Below are 17,923 nucleotides of genomic sequence, written 5' to 3' on the forward strand. Positions count from 1 at the left end.
TATAGTTAGTGAATATAACTATAAAGGTGATTAGGGAACGAACAAGGATGCAAGAATAACTCACCAAAAGAGTGTTAGCAAAAAGTTAGGAGGCTGAAATGGTGTTCACGGCCCAAGAACACATGAGTGTTCACGGCCCATGATGGGTTCACGACCCATAAGAGTGGTTCACGGCCCAACTTCAAGGAAGAACACTTGAAGATCTTGATGGAAATATGATAAATCAATGATGGAATCAAAGGGTTTCACATGAATGACTATAAAATGGAAGTATTTCTTATATTTTTGCGGAGAAAGGAGGGCCTTTGATGGATGATACTTGAGTGAGAATGAGAGAGTTCACGGATGGAAGATGAGAAATGAGGAGAAAAATGGCTAACACTCGCATATATAGCATTCGTTCACGGTCTGAGGGTTCACTGTCGAGGGTTCATTTGCGGTCGAGGAGTTCACGGCCGTGAACCGAGGGTTCACAGTCCAAAGGCGGTGAAGAGTTTACGGATCGCAATAGGTTCACGGTTCCGAAGTTGTTTGCAGCTCCGAAGGGTTTGCGGTTATGCGAAGGTTCTTGATTCCTAAGGGACTTTCCAATGTAGACACACTACACTTTTGACTACAAGGTTCAAACACTTATAGATCATTATTCTAACTATATTAAGATAATTAATGAAGTCTGTTTGACCTTTAATTGAATAAGTTTCATTTTTTTTGACCAAAGTTGACTTTTATAAGGAAAAAATTTCGGGTTGTGACAGTCTATACCCGGCTAAACACACAATTTTTAACGGAACGAACTTGGAAATTCAACCTAACCTTCATGTAACTTATTATTATTTCGATAATAAAGTTTGTTATAATAATTTGAATTTTTATAATTCAAATTAAATATTTATACATCCTTTATACCATATTTATTTTATAAAAACACCATCATTTTTATAAACAAATGCAAAGTGCATAAAAGTTTAACTTTCTTTTATAAAAGATCACTAGTTACAAGGTGTACCTTTATCTTAAATGGGCAACCACTATAACCCTAGACTAGCATACCATTAGTCTAATCTATGTCCCCCCATATCACCCCCATAACCCACCCTACCCACCCCCACCCTCCTTCCCACTCTCTCTTATACTTACGGCTAAAAGGCCTTTCTTCGCCACCATTGTCTTCATTTTTTAACTTCTTAAAGAAATAGCTCTCATCTTCCATAGCTAAAATGTTCCAAGTGGTTCTTGAGTTTTTGGTAAGTATTTCTTTCATAATCTAGTGATTCTACACACTTATAAACTAGTTTGAATCCATTTATACACATTATCATGTGTTACTATTCATAGGATCTTCAAATCTTCAAGTGTTCTTCAAGTGTTCTTAACTTGAATCTTTCCATCTACAACCTTTCATCCACCAAGAAACCACACATAAGGTGGGTTCATACCCCTTCATTTTTTTTGCATGTTTTAGGTGGAGAATACAAGTAAACTTGTATATCTATACAAGTTGTTGTGCATGCTTACTTATATGATGTGTAAAGGTGCTAAATACATGAAATAATGTTATTTCCTAGCATTATGAATGTTTAGATGTAAAGTTTGGTTTAAAATACAAAACTATGAAAAACAAGTATAAATATGCTATATGTTCTTAAGAAAAAGTTATAAACACAAAACTGTAAAAACTAGGGTTTTTATGAACCTAATATGATTCTTCTAGCAAAAATGGTTATAACCAAGTCATTACACCATTTTTGTGGGACATAAACCAAAATATGTTATTTGGAACATATTGCTTGAAGCTAGTTAAAAATACCAAAGATTTAGTTTTACAAAAAGAAAACTTAAAAATCTATCATTTTATGTAAAACTGAATTTTCTAACAAAAATGGTCATAACTAGGTTATGGTATCATTTTTGTGGGTCTTGACCAAAAATATGTTGTTTAAAACATATAAAGTTAACTTGACTTAAATATCACAAAAAAGGTAAAATTAAGTTTTACATAGCTATATTTCACTATTTACCGATTCTGACGTAAAAAGTCAAAAACTAGAAAAATAGAAATTTTCGTACTAAGAACTCACTTATTGGTGCTAGATGTGAAATACTTGTTGTTTATGAATATTTAAGCATGTTAGCAAAATATATATATATATATATATATATATATATATATATATATATATATATATATATATATATATACACACACACAAATCAAATATTATAATAAACTATAATAAGTATAGTTTATGGGAGATTAACACAATTGTGACATTTTTGAACAAGACGGATAATTATATAAAAGGTTTGTATAATTATTTTATACTATTTTTATCATGAAAAAGTGATAATTATACATACAAAGGTTTTCATTACAACAACACGTAAACGTGTTGGACCAATTTTTACGAGACAAAGTCTTCATCGTACCTACCAGAGTACCTACAAAAGTCTTGTATTATAATCAGAATCTCCCGTAAGAGAGCGTGATACTTGTGTATAGATCTATACGGGACTGACAATCCCGCACCTAAGCTGCTTGCAACAGCTAGACCGGCAGGTATGGGGTGACAAATGTCTAACATTTTGACACCTGAAGAGCGTCGTAACAGGTCATTTATGTTTTAGCACGGTTATAATAACTCACATGGGGAAACCAACGATACATTTAGTTTACGGGGAAACATACATTCAAATATTTTTATATAAGATTAAAACTACATATTACTATTTTAAGTATTAAAATACTTGTACATTTGTCTTAGGGTTTCTAAGACTACACCCATTTTTAAGGAAAATAATGGATTTTCTGGAAACGAACCATAGCATTTTACAAGGAAAGACTTACAATTCTTCATACAAACTTTTATGAATTCACCAACTTAAGTGTTAACACTTTTCAAAACTAATTGTATTCTCAGTAAATATTTAGAGTAGGTAACTACAAGCTTTTGAGAATGGGACGCTAAGGCGTCAGACAAATCTTTTTAAATCATCATATTATAATTTGGTTTGAAACATACAACTCTTACAACAATGTAACTTTTTCAATTATATTTATGATGGTTGTGTTTTGCTTTGATCACTATTATACATGTTGTTGTGCTACGACTCATGAAGTCATCCACTCCAGATGTTTCCGCCATCGTGATTTGGGGGGTGTGACACTTTTATTCGCATTATGTTTGCCATTTTTGTAATATCACATTCGAATCTATAAAACATAACGAGACAGATGATCATTATCACCTCCCAAGGTTTTATGCCGAAGATCCTATAAGTGATCAAGAGTTTTCCTTATAACTCAATTGTTTCACTTTAATCATTATTCTATACTTACATTGCACTAACAACACAACCTCTCGTACAATTTGGTTGAATTTTACTTAATTGGTTTTTCACACACACACACACACACACACACACACACACACATATATATATATATATATATATATATATATATATATATATATATATATATATATATATATATATATATATATATATATAACTTATTAGTTTGTTTTGGTAAATGGTTTTTTTTCTTTCATATTCTTTTACAATTTTTGTATACAACTTTGTTTATATGATTTTGCTTTAAAAAATTAGTTTTTTTTATATAAAATTAGTGTTTTTACATATTTATTTTTATGTTTTATTTATTTTTTTTTTATTTTTTTTTCAAATTTTTTTTACATATTTGTTTTTATGAATAGGTTATAAAAGATATAAAGATTAATTTCTTTTAAATATTTCTTTTCACAATCTGTTATCTATTTTTATTTATAATTATTTGTAATCTTATTTGTAAATTAAATCTTGTTAGACTCGATAGAGTGTAGTGGGAGGGAGGCAAGGGAAGCTTTCCCGGTCACTGGAACACCGCATCGGGACCACGAGAACAGTGGTGTGGGAAAGAGGTGGGGGATCCGGGTGGCGCACTCTCTCTATGATTCCTATTGGCCGAATTTATTTATTTATTTATTTTTGTAACGGTAAGAAATTGGAAAAGTATATATATATATATATATATATATATATATATATATATATATATATATATATATATATATATATATATATATATATATATATATATATATAATTTTTTATTTTTTATTTATTTTTTTCCCCCACTATAAATACAAACCCAACCCAACATTATTTTTAACTCATTTCAACATATTCACTCTTAAAAAAACACTAAAACACAATGTCATCATCCGATTCGACAACTCAAGAGGATGCATTATTTGTTGGTTCCGGCATGGCGAAGACCGTTGCATATTTTCAAAATCGACGAGGCCAAACTTCATGTCCACGAAATAAACCAGGAAAACTGTCATTGCGTAGAAACCATGAAGCCGGAAACGGTCGTCTTATAGAAGACTACTTTGTAGATGACGTAGTGTACACTAAAAAGTTCTAACGACTGTTCCCAAGGTTGTAAAACTCTTTACTCGGTATCTGTTCGGCCGACTACCGAGTAGCGAGTACTCGGGGAGTACTCGGATTCGGTAATTCATGTAGAAATATTTTTAGGGAAATTATATATTTCAAAATCATAAGTTCAAATCAAAAGTTGATTGAAATATATAACAAAATTAGATACATGTGAATACACAAAAACAGAAAAACACATAATGGTCTCATTTCGTGAATAATTGTTGAAAATTTAAGATATATATGTAGTAATAAGCACATGTGTGCGTATTAAATAATAAATCATTAAGTATATTATACATATTAATCACCGAGTTGAACAAGTTTACAACACTGATTAGTTCAGTAATGGGCCGATCAAGGAGTACTCGGGATTTTGGAACTCGCATTGGTAAGAGGCCGAGTAGTGAGTACTCGGAGGAGTAATCGGACATCTCGGCGAGTTTTACAACAATGACTGTTCCGGAGGAGGATGGTAGACGCAAAAAGGTTTCACTCCAATTCAATTGAAGCTGGATGGTAGACGCAAAAAAGGTTTTTTTGCAATTTAAAAATGCACAACCGCAATTCGTTAGTTAGCATACAACATGGGCGCAAACAAATGGGACGAGTATTTAAGGATGTCCAAGCGTATCGTACATGAATATGTGTACAAGTTCTCCAAAGCTATTACTTTAGTGTACGTGCAACGATATTTACGCAAACCAACAATCAACGATGTCCATCAGTTGTACATAGTGCATAAAGGCAAGCATGGGTTCCCATGAATGCTAGGTAGTATCGATTGCATACATTGGGCTTGGGCATTATGCCCCAATGCATGGCGTGGTCAGTACATATGAGGCGATCACAGAGAGCTGACGATTGTTCTAGAATTATTTGCATCACATAATCTATGGATATGACATGCATTCTTTAGTCCAGCTAATGCAAACAACGACATCGATGTTCTAGACCAGTCGCCAGTATTCAACGATATCTACCTTGGAAAGTCGCAAGATGTACATTTTTCAAGCAAATTAGATAGCATATAAGTGCGGGTACCATCTTATTGACAGCATATATCCTCCCTTATTTGTTTTTGTGAATTCGTTTACATGTCTGAATGACGAAATCAACATGATAAGCATAAAACTTTAAAACATTTAATACCATTCTACTTTGTTTCTAAAGTAATTTAATACCAGCTACTTCAAATCAACATGATAAGCATAAAATATTAAAACCTTTAATCTATTTATCTAGCTTTTGTTGTGCTTGGTCACTATTTATTCAATTTTTGTATTAATTACCACAACGACCACCATTTATTCGTTATTCACAAGTTCCATTTTATTAGTTTTTTAGCCAGTTTGACAAGTCTGTAATTATCCAGCCAAAAAGTGCATGTGTTTCTCTGTCTATGGTTACAGTGACTATAGAACAGAGGTGGCAAGGATTGGGTAGAGGAGGTTTTGTGACACAGGGGGTGGTGGCACCATGGCAGTATGAGGCCGTTCATCATCTTCCTCTAGAGTTTTCTTGTTTTATTATTGTTAGGCATCATAACTTTTGTTTTTCTAATTTAGAACAATAAGGCTCTCAAACCCAAAATGGCAAGCCACATTGTCACATAACATGTATGATATGCCACATATGGAGTCTTTGGACAATAGCATATTAAAAATCATCAAAGTTGTTTAAAATGCACAAGATATTTGCATTGTTAGCTCGATTGGCAATACATTGATCTTTTTGATGATTTATCATAGACAACTCTTTTCTAGATAAATCCCATCATTTTTAACAGGTTTATGTTATCTACCTCAATCCTAGCTTCACCAACGACTATGTAATTAGCTTTCTGTCCTAATTAGTACATGTTTTTTGTTTGCAGAAAAGTCCTAATAATAATAATAATAATAATAATAATAATAATAATAATAATAATAATAATAATAAAGGATTTGTTTGCAGAAAAGTCCTAATATTTTTTATTTACAAAAAAAAGTCTTAATATTTTGGGTTAGTTAACGAAATAGTCCCAAATTAATTTGGTAGCGGTTTCAACCGGTTAAAAATGGTCAAACTGTAAATTTTTGCCGATTTTCAGGATTTTTTCGCTCAAAATAAATATTGAGACTAAAATATAATTTTTTTCAAAAATATTGGGACTTTTTTGGAGATTTCCCTTCAAATTTTATACATTATTCCTGACATTTTATTTTGGATCTTGTTTTAATCAACTATTTTTTTTGTTGTCACATATAACAAAAATGTTTGTTGAAGCTTATTGTCCAATAAATATGTGAAATATAATTGTTTTATAATATATCCAGTAAGTTTTAGTTATTTAATTGATTAATCTTAATCTTAAGATTACCGATAAATATGTAATTTATTTTAGCTAGGTTAGGTTGGATATTAAAAATCATAAATCAAATCAAACTCTAATCACCAGTCAAGTGTTCCATAAACTAAACAAAAGTGGTTAATACGAACCGATCTTGATTTAATTTTACGTGTGTCCCATAAACATCGCGAGTATCAACCATTCAAAATCTTCGCGCGTGGTAATTAATCAACTAACGACCCACATTTCATCCTTCTCTTCGCTTCTTCTCCGTACTATTTAAAAGTTGACGCCGATTTTTTAATATTATCGTTAACCTGTTCTTTCTTCGCCAAACCTTTCATTTCAAGCAAAATTTTAAAAAGTAATTAAATTCAAAAACACGGGGATTTAATCGAATATATATATATATATATATATATATATATATATATATATATATATATATATATATATATATATATATATATATATATATATATATATATATATATATATATATATATACCCAATCAATCGTCGACAAAAGAAAAAACCTCAACAGAATTTACGCGTTCTTCTCTCTCTCTCTCTCACAACACACACACACACACACTTTCTATCTCTCTTTCTCTTAAAACCTAAACCCTAGACCGAGTTTTTTTCTCTCCCGCTCGATAAACGCGATCGATTTCGCTCTCATCTGCACGTGAATTTGGTATATGGATGATAAGGATAAGGTTGATCAAATCTCCGGCGGATTCTCCTCCGATCCTACGTGGACGTTCCAAGGCGATTACAGCTTTTTCGGGAGTGATGTTAGAGAAAATAGTGTACTGAGTGAGTTTGGATGGAGCTTTCAGCCACCGCCAGCGGCGTTTGATCGGATCGATTCAGACGTGTCGTTGCCGGAGGTAGGTGTAGGAGGCGTTGTTGGTAGTGATCAAGTGCAGACTGGATCTGTGGATGATCAGGCTGCAGGGGATGTATCGATGTCGACTCCGATGGTTTCGTCGAGTTCGTCGGAGGATCGAGCTGAGACTTCCACGGCTTCAGGTGGCGCCGCCTCCGGTGGTAAACCTCCATCGTCAGAGAGAGCGTGAGTTAGTAGTAGTAGTAGTAACATCAGAAACGACAACAGTACTATAACAATCTTACCTTCTTCTCAAGTGTTTCTGAATCCGTGATTAACCAACTCGGATTCTCATTTCTCATAGCGTAATTCGCAATGCTTAATTTTTTTTCTCAAATTCAACAATTAAAATTCACGAGGATTTCGTTTCACAGTGCAAAAAATCGTTTTTAGTGTTTGTTTTTCATGAAAAAGTTGAACTATGATTTTTCCGGAAAATAATAATAATATATTTTATTAATTTTTAATCATATATTTATATTTTGTGAAACGCTTTCCTCGTATTTTCCTTCTAGAGAGAACCAAGTTGCTACGAAAAGCTGCTCACGCAAGTTGCAATGGCATTTCTGTGAATTATATGAGATACTAAGGGCAATTTTTGAACACCATTAGTTAGAAAGCATCAACCCCGCCGCTACGGCAGTGGCTGGCTGTTTTTGTCTCCTATTTTACATAAAATGACGACAGTTTAGTATAACGTTTTATATATATCATCTTATAGCTAATGACTAATATATGGTGAATATTAATTATTATACATCATAAGGTAAGGTTATATATATATAATATATGCAGCTTTTTCTAAAATAAGTAATCTATGATTGTCTGTATTTCAGGAACATGAAAATCGTTAGACAGTGAATTTTGCTTTTAGATATTGCACATGTGGCTCCGTAAAAATTGCACAAAAGCTACTAAACATAATGCATCTAATCAAAGTTGTATTGTATTTGTTGTCGATGTTTCATAACATCAACCAATTTTGCAATTGTGGCCCCTCATAAATGAGTAACCGTTATGAAAGAAACATCACCTTGTTGATGTGCTACATACGTTCATTTTTCTTTAAAAGAAAAATCAATCATAGATCCGATTTATCATACGTTTCAGTGTTTCTTCATTATAACCTTTTCTTTTGTTGTTTTGGGAAAAAAAAAATGAAAAGTAATATATCTCTATGCTGTCTTGCACGAGTGTGAATTAAGGACATTATTTTATTCAAAAAAAAAAAATGAATAATTTGTTCTATCTCGTCTGATTAATAATAAAAGAACATACAGTTATTGATATTAATTAAGTTGTAATAAATGCGTACATAATTTTGAAAATGGCCTTTGAATGCGTTCTCTCCACATGCAAAACTAACCTATTAATTTGATTTGTGTATGGCATGATACTACCCCTATATATAGTAGCTAGGAAGGTGTTATATATAGACCATTACATCTAAGGAGGTATATATGTATTATCTGGTGTTGATTTAATACTGTAATTGCAATATTCTCCTACCGACAGTTCATGAGGTTAATGAAATAGTAGTTGGTAAATATTGTTGCATTTTTCAACCCCTTAATTTCAAGGGCAAATGCCAAAAATGCCCTCCATGTTTTCAGCTGTAGACTTTTCTGCAATGACGTCTTCGGATTTCTTTTGTTTGCCCATTATATGTTATATATAGCTTGAATAATTCCGTGGATTTTGGATCGTTTATTTGTTAAATAATCTAGCTATATATATAACATGATGTGCGGTTTTATAAAAGTTCATTGAATTACCTGTTTTATTCAGCTTTTTTTTTTTGTGGTTTTAATTCACTATATATCTACTTACTGATAAAAGTTGGTTGCAATGATTTTCAGGAGTAAGGTTAAAAAGAAGGGACCCAAAAAAATCCGTCAGCCACGTTTTGCATTCATGACCAAGAGTGAAATTGATCATCTTGAAGATGGTTACAGATGGAGAAAATATGGGCAGAAAGCTGTTAAAAATAGCCCATATCCAAGGTTGTTTTCATATTTTTTTCTTACAAAACACATAGAGAATATCATATAAAAAAATGCCTAAAAGAAAGAAATTAAAGAGCTACCATATAAACAAACACAAATGCCTAAAAAAATCATTAAATGTCATTGCCCCAAAAGTATATATATTTTTCTTTCTCCATATATATGTTTATTCTAAATAAATGTAGTCAAAATTATGTTTTTGAAGGAGCTATTACCGTTGCACAAACAGCAAATGCACAGTGAAGAAAAGAGTTGAGCGTTCATCTGATGACCCTACAATTGTAATCACTACATATGAAGGCCAACACTGTCACCACACTGTAGGGTTTCCAAGAGGACTAATGACTCATCATGAAACTGCATATGCAAGACAATTAGCCCCTACTTCTTCAGCCTTGCAGCCACTCAACTATTCTAGACCACATTTCCCTAATCTAGTGGATGTTGTTCGTGCCTCACAATCAAGACCACAATTACTACTATCAAATGAATCAAAAGATCACAATATACCTCATAAACTACCTCAATCATCCTCTCAAGATTCTCATGTAGATCAAGGATTACTTGGTGATATTGTGCCTCCCAGAATGCGCAACCAATGATGTATAGGTATATACGTCCTTCATTAACTTGCACTTTAATTCCAAGGTGTTGCATTGTTTCTATTCTTTACATGATTAAGATTTTGTTTATGAGAAATCAAATATCCTTCTACTTTTTTCCCTATGATATTCCTACATACTTAATTAAGATTGTGACAAGTTAATATTTAATAAAGTTAATAATTTTTTATTATACTTGTCTTCATCTAAAGTTGGTAGGAGGATGAATAGGAAAAATAAGTAGAAGAATATTTAATTAATTTTTGTTTATATAGTTAGTGTTTGAAAAATTAAATGTCCTCCCGCTCTTTCTTCCTACTTAAGAATCATTTTAGTTAGGGTTGACAAATATGTACCACGGAAAACCAACCAACATGTTAACAATCAAACTAAAGATATCGGTAACCAATATGTTTGATAACCAACATGTTTGATTGGTAGTACCATACCAATTGCAAAATCATGGTACCGTAGTGGTACATAGTTTTCAATACCACGGTAGTACCAACATGTTAATAATATACCAACCAATATATATATATATATATATATATATATATATATATATATATATATACACACACACACACACACACACTATGTTTGGTGCTTATGATTTACAAGCTTTGATATTAGCATTTATTGAATTAATAAAATTTAAAGTTTTAAACTTATATTAGCATGTCTAATATTCCTTCACCGTTTTAACTTATAAATTCATGATAGAAATTAATAAAATCATTTTGCATTGATTTTTCAATCTTAACCATTACAAAACTCTTATTCACACACACACACACACACACAAAAAAAAAAAAAAATTCATTGAAGTTTTACAATGCTTAAGAACACGAAAATCATCATTCATAAAACTCTCATACATATTGGTATATATTATTACCAACATGTACCAATCGAACTTATTGATAGCCAAACAAGTTGATACCAATATTGTACTGTAGTTTTACAAATTTTTTTGTACCAACTATAATTGGTACGATACACATTTTAGTAAAAATATGAATTGGTATCTTCAAATTCCACCCCTAACTTTAATTGTACACCCTAGCTCTTTATTGATTAAAATATACTTATTCAATTCTTATATTTTTTTAATGGACATTATCTCCTTAAAGTCAAAGTTTCTAATCGAAATAACTTTTTTTTACCACTCTTTTATATGCCCTAAGGAGCTAGGGTGTACAATTATAACGATAGTGATCAATTATCTATACGAGACATAGTTGGCTACCATATATCACTTTAACCTGTATAATTAAGTTTTTCCTGGAAACCCTTGAAACATGTGGGTAGTTAAGTAAGATTAGTGCATAACATAAACTTGGTCTTGGTTGTGTTCTTAATTGCATAATCACAGATGGAAGATATTTTAGATCATAAACAAAGAAATTGTGAATAAAAAAAAAATAATATTTTAGATCGTAAACATACAACCCTATTTATACTTATGGGATTGATCAAATAAAAGTTCTTGTGTATCATGTTTTGGGCAACTTGACTTTAGGATTCATGGGATATTGAACTAATTTAGCAACTAAATATCTAACATCTATAAGAATCTCAAAAGAATAATAATATCTTTAAGAAAGAAATATCCAATTTTAGACCTAAAAACTTTGTGACCAAAGAACTGTTAATTAACTTTCTCAAAGTTTTGTAGCTTGAAATGTTCATTGATCCTTGTCTAGACTATATTAAACTCACTACTAGAGGCCCTATTAGTATTATATCATCGGTATTAACAAGTAGTGAAACATATGACGGTCAAGAACCTTTATAAAACAAAGATTTTAGACTATGTAAAACCAGCTATAAAAAGAAAACAAGATAATATGGCATACAGTTGTTTTGTAACCTATCTCACTTAATTTCTCATTTAGCTAATGAATCAATGAAAATATGAAAAAAGTCAACTCTTGAGGTTGGTAACAATAACAATAACACTCAAGATTCATAATTAGGGTAAAAGGGAGGTCAATGTAAACAATTGAACCTCTACTTCATATATAAAAATTCCAACATATGATAGAGAATAATTCGTGGTATGACTAAAGGAAAAAATATACTCCCTCCGTCTCAAAATTATAGTTCATCTTTCCTTTTTGGTTTGTCCCAAAATAATAGTACACTTCTAAAAATAAATAATATTTTTACCAAAATACTCCCTCGTTATTACTTAACCAACTAAGTATTTAATGTAACATTAAATGCAAAGTAAGGACACAATTGTCATTTTATTATATAAAGTTAGTGGTAATTAATGTTTTTCTTGTGGATGATTGACTCATTCCATACTAGAAATAATCACAGGAAATCCTTTGATAACACGGATTCCTATTTCTCAATGATATTCCACGATCAATACAATTGGCTGAATCCCGTGAAATCATTTCATAGAAGTTCATTGAGATCTTCTTTTTATAAAGCAAATCAACTTCGATTCTTGAATAATCCACATCACTTCTATTTCTATTGTAACAAAAGATTATAATATTGGGACGGATAAAGTATTTACAAATATTAAGGTTGAAAGTAAAGAAGGGACAAGAGTAAACAAGTAAATATTGAACGTGTAATAAAAGCTTCCAGTATAGGAGGAAATAGATATTATCGATAAAAGCTAAAATTAAGGATGGGAAAAGAGTAAGACAAAAGAAATCCTAAAAAGTCACAAATTATGGAAAGGAACCTAGTACCTAGTTTGTCATATACGATTCTATAACTCTTAAAGTTTTCACACTCTCATAACAAGGTCATATGCTTCGTAAGAGTCGGCTGCTTCAAGTCTAACCTTACATTATCTTCATAGTTTCTTCCAGACTTTATCTTCCCCTTACATCATCGATAATGACTCTCTCCACATTAATCCTAATTGCATGACATGTATAAACCACCACAACTTCCTTTGCTTAATTTCTTGGTGATCTACGACACTCCGAATGGATTTCTGATTTACATGCTTTGTATCATGTCAAACTATGTTCTATCACATCTTCACCGCATCATCCTCATTTCTGCAACCTCATAATCCTACCATGTTTATTCTAGATCGGTCAACATTAATTTTGATCTATACCACTCTTGATGCCAATATATAACGATTTGGTAGTTCCATGTATACATACTCCCTCATCAAGATAACTATTTAATTAAGAATACATTAATAACGTCTAACCGTAGCAAGGCCATCAAATAATTATGATTTAATGGCTAGCATCAATTTCGCAATAACTAATATAGCAATAGGATACAACGTATCAAAAAAATGAACTCATTGTTGATTAAAACATTTTGTTACCAACCTCGCTTTATAGCATTCCACTAAGCCATCAACTTTTCTTTTATCTTGTAAATCCAACGACATCCAAAAATTAAACCTTTCTATTATCGGAAATTTGTACAACATCCTACATGTTAAATGCTAACACTTGTATTTCACTATCAATAGCCTCTTGGTATTCCTTTAATTTGTCCCATTGTCTTTTTGTAAGTTTCGAATTTCACATGAGAATATAATGCTAATTTAAGATTAAGTGTATACATATATATGTGGCTAGTGGGACATCATTAGGAATCGATTGCACACGGAATCTTACTCTTAAGCAGTTCACACCTATACCATAAAGAAAAATTAAGATGAAGTGTATATGTGTGGCTAGTGGGACATCATTAGGAATCGATTGCACATAGAATCTTACTCTTAAGCAGTTCACACCTATACCATAAAGATATGTTGTAGAAGATCGTAGTTATGGTAGATGCACTTTACAAACAAGCCAAAATGAATGGTCCTTATATATAGTCGACTAGTTGTACACAAGTGGTATTACAAAGCCAACATATATGGTCCATCTGTGGTCCTAGGAAACTTGATTTGTAATGATTATACATTATATCATGTATGTATTAGGCCACATTATCAGATCTCTTCTATCCAAAATATTTATATATATGAACGTGTTCAACACCTCCATAACAATTTTAATTTTTGTCCCTACTTGGAACCCTTCATTTTCACCTTTCGGAATACGATGACAGCCACCCATTTTACTAATTAGCATCATATAAACTTTTCTCGATCTACTAAAGTACTAATTAACGATAGTTAAATATAAATTATAATCATCAAACATAATGTGATTAATTTGGCTTTAATTATTTTAACGACTTCTCTCCCAATAGGGTGCACTTGTCATGAACCTAGATGTATACAGTTTCTTAAAGCGATTATGGCGATATAATTTTCAAAGGAATAGATGTTTTCTTTTTCTGGAAATAGAACCAATTCTTTATTTGATAGTATATAAATCATCTAGAAAGCATGCAGATGATGCTAGATTTGAGTCAGAAAGATTAGATTATATATTTAGAACAAAATCAAAAAAGCTCATTTTAGAAGCCACTTTTTCATCTCTTGTTTTTGCTACCGCAGCTTTTTATTTTATATATTTATATATTGGTCACTCACACTCGTGCAGTTAAAAAGACTTAAAGTTTCCACCTTACTTTAATTATTATATATCTAATAATATTATGTTACAGTTTGAGTTATGATCATTAACTTTAGTGTCTTTAACACGCCCTTTAGATTTTTATACATATAACCCATGTGGCATTTAGACTTCTATTTAACTGTACAATTTTCAATATAACGCCAGGTATACTAAAACCATAAAAAAAAAAATACGAAATAAAACACAGAATAAAGTAATTAAAATGTCAATAAATTATTTACAATAAACGAACAATTAATACGTTGTAACTTGTAACTTGTAAGCCATATACGAACATTATATGATATGTAGGGTTGGCATATGCTTTATGTGTGAGAGATAGTCTTATCTTTAGGGTTGGCATGCCTATGGTATAATATATATGATCATAAAACATGATGTGATATAACAGTTATGTTTTGTTTTGTCCAAAAAGTTTATCAATTATCATGCAAGTGTTCTAATTAAAGTTTTAAAACGTCATTTAATGATAATTAGAAGCGATATATCACAAATTTGCTTATAAAATTAACGAGAAAAGGGTAGATTATAGTTAAAACTTCATCAAGAATAAATTGATGTGTATGATTTCATTAACATCTCAAAAGGGAAATTAACTATTGAATTTAATTTAGTGTATTAATTATTGTGTTTATATAACCTAGTTAAGGCTAGATGCTTGTGGGGAATTAAAGTACTAGCTACTTATTCTTAACCATTTTCTTGAACTATAATTTCCGTGTGAAGAGATGACGTGTATGCATGATATTCATAACTTTATGTTTGGTGAGGATTAAAATTTAATATTATTATATACTACTTCTAATTATCATATGATAATTTTATTTTCTTTTGTACTATTTTATTTACAGGTAGCGACTTTTTCTTTTTGTTGTATCAACAAAACGAGAATAGCAATCCAATTCATGGACTATTAAGGTATTAAGATATAATATAAAATGGCCCACATTATAATATAGCTAAAGATTTGATGATTACAATCCATTAATAATTAAAATGTTATTTTTTTGTGATAATAATAAACTTAAATTTGTGGTTGCAGGAGATCTATTGTACTGATCGACCACAGTTATATCCCACCAAGACACATGAATGAAACTTTTGATGATGTCACTGAAATCATTTCATTTCATATGTGAGTCCACTAATTAAATTGCTTCTATCTCTTTGTAGTTTATACCACCCGCCCTCAATTTTTAACCACTTTTGAGATCATTAAATCTCAAGACTACTACTGTATATGTTGTATTATTATAATAATAATTGATAATGTTGTTTTTGATTTTATAAAAAAAATATTACCTACTGTTAAAGATCTTGATGAAGGTTAGATTGTAAGCATCTATATAAAGTCTATAAGAAGATATTGCATGAAATTTATAATTCTATGTGCAATTAGAGAATGCGATTTTGTAATATCAGATCGAAATTCAATTAAATGTTCAATTTGTAATTCACAAATTGTTATACTATCGTTGCATGCCTTGAATATAATTTCTTAATATAATATATAGCATATATATTACAAATATCGAATTGACTATATCCATTTAATTAAGATATTTCTGGATTACTATTTTATCTGATAAGAATTAAATATTTGATATAGAATCGTTTAATAAACGTAATAGGTTATTAAAAATATTCAAAAATAATAATTCAAGAGTTAATTAAATTGTGTAAACAATAAAATAGTAAAATACATCGATTCTGCTTTACGTAGTAGCGATCGCCAAAAAGATGCTTTTAAATCGGATATTGATCCATATGGGCCCTCACAAAAATTATACAACATTTTTTATGATATATATATATATATATATATATATATATATATATATATATATATATATATATATATATATATATATATATATATATATATATATATATATATATATATATATATATATATCAAGGTTGTAAAAATCGATTAACGGTAGCCTGACGGTCGACTAGTATTAAGGGATTAATCGGTTTTGACAGTGATTAATCGGGGACCATAGATTACTAATAAAATATTAAAATTAATTAAATATTAATATATCTTAAGAAAAATAAATACTTCAAAATTAGATAATAAAAAAAATTATAATTTGGAAATACGAAAATATGAACATTTTAGTATAATATTTGAAATTTTGAAAATTTGAAAATTTTGTAGTAAAAAAAGTAAGTTGGTTTTTTGAATTTTTAAAATTTTTTTTGACTTTTTTTTGAATTTTTTCCACTTTTTTGACTTTTTTTTGAATTTTTTCCACTTTTTTGACTTTTGTTGACCGATTAATCCCGCCAAACCTGATTAATCATAAATTTCCGATAAATATCCTAATCCTCAACGGTTGGAGAACGTCAAACGATTAATCCACGATTAATTGCCGATTAATCTCGATTTCTGCAACCATTATATATATATATATATATATATATATATATATATATATATATATATATATATATATATATATATATATATATATATATATATATATATATATATATATACAGAGAGAGAGAGGAGAGTTCATGCGAAAATGCAAATAATTTGCGAAAACACGAAAACAAGAAAAACCTATGATATTGTGTGTAACATCCCAAAAACACAGTCTGAAATTTTCATTTTAAATCGGTAATAAAACCATATTCATCAAATGTCATATAAGAAACATAAACTACGTATCTCAAAATATCATAACAACTGTCAAATATGTCAGAGTATAAACACCCCGGGCTGAACAAATGGTGTGTGCACTGCAATCTTTCCGAGCTCCTCTTTTGAAAACTGAGTACCTGAAACCAAAACTAAAACTGTAACCACGAAGCTTAGTGAGCTCCCCCAAACTACCACATACCATACAATAACATATAAAGCACATATTGGGCCTTGCCCACTGCATCGGACCGAAGTCCGGAAACTGCATCCGACCGAAGTCCGGAACTGAATAGGACCTTGTCCCCTGCATCGGACGGAAGTCCGAAACTAACTGCATCGGATCGCAGTCCGGAACTGACTGGGACCTTGTCCCCTGCATCAGACCGAAGTCTGAAACTAACCAGGGCCTTGCCCTCTGCATCCAACCGAAGTCCGGAACTGACTGAACATAACATATCGT

At 30.8% G+C, this 17,923-nt stretch overlaps 1 protein-coding gene across 1 annotated transcript; it reads left to right on the top strand.

Annotated features, from left to right (window-relative positions):
- The first annotated feature begins 7,291 nt into the window (after nucleotides 1-7,291).
- On the top strand, nucleotides 7,292-16,193 carry LOC111915859 (probable WRKY transcription factor 57). The gene is made up of 5 exons (XM_042900855.2): nucleotides 7,292-7,853; nucleotides 9,527-9,670; nucleotides 9,879-10,282; nucleotides 15,662-15,728; nucleotides 15,853-16,193. The coding sequence occupies exons 1-3, from the start codon at nucleotides 7,477-7,479 to the stop codon at nucleotides 10,273-10,275; spliced, it is 918 nt and encodes a 305-aa protein (XP_042756789.1). The 5' UTR covers nucleotides 7,292-7,476; the 3' UTR covers nucleotides 10,276-10,282; nucleotides 15,662-15,728; nucleotides 15,853-16,193.
- Nucleotides 16,194-17,923: the final 1,730 nt, after the last annotated feature.

Source organism: Lactuca sativa, chromosome 4, assembly GCF_002870075.4.
Source record: "Lactuca sativa cultivar Salinas chromosome 4, Lsat_Salinas_v11, whole genome shotgun sequence".
In the NCBI taxonomy this organism is placed as follows: Eukaryota; Viridiplantae; Streptophyta; class Magnoliopsida; order Asterales; family Asteraceae; genus Lactuca; species Lactuca sativa.

Excerpts from the sequence above, each read along its gene's own strand:
- LOC111915859 (XM_042900855.2), top strand. The coding sequence starts at position 7,477 with ATGGATGATAAGGATAAGGTTGATCAAATCTCCGGCGGATTCTCCTCC. Across the intron at positions 7,854-9,526 it reads CCTCCATCGTCAGAGAGAGC|GAGTAAGGTTAAAAAGAAGG; the intron begins GTGAGTTAGTAG and ends AATGATTTTCAG. Across the intron at positions 9,671-9,878 it reads AAAAATAGCCCATATCCAAG|GAGCTATTACCGTTGCACAA; the intron begins GTTGTTTTCATA and ends ATGTTTTTGAAG.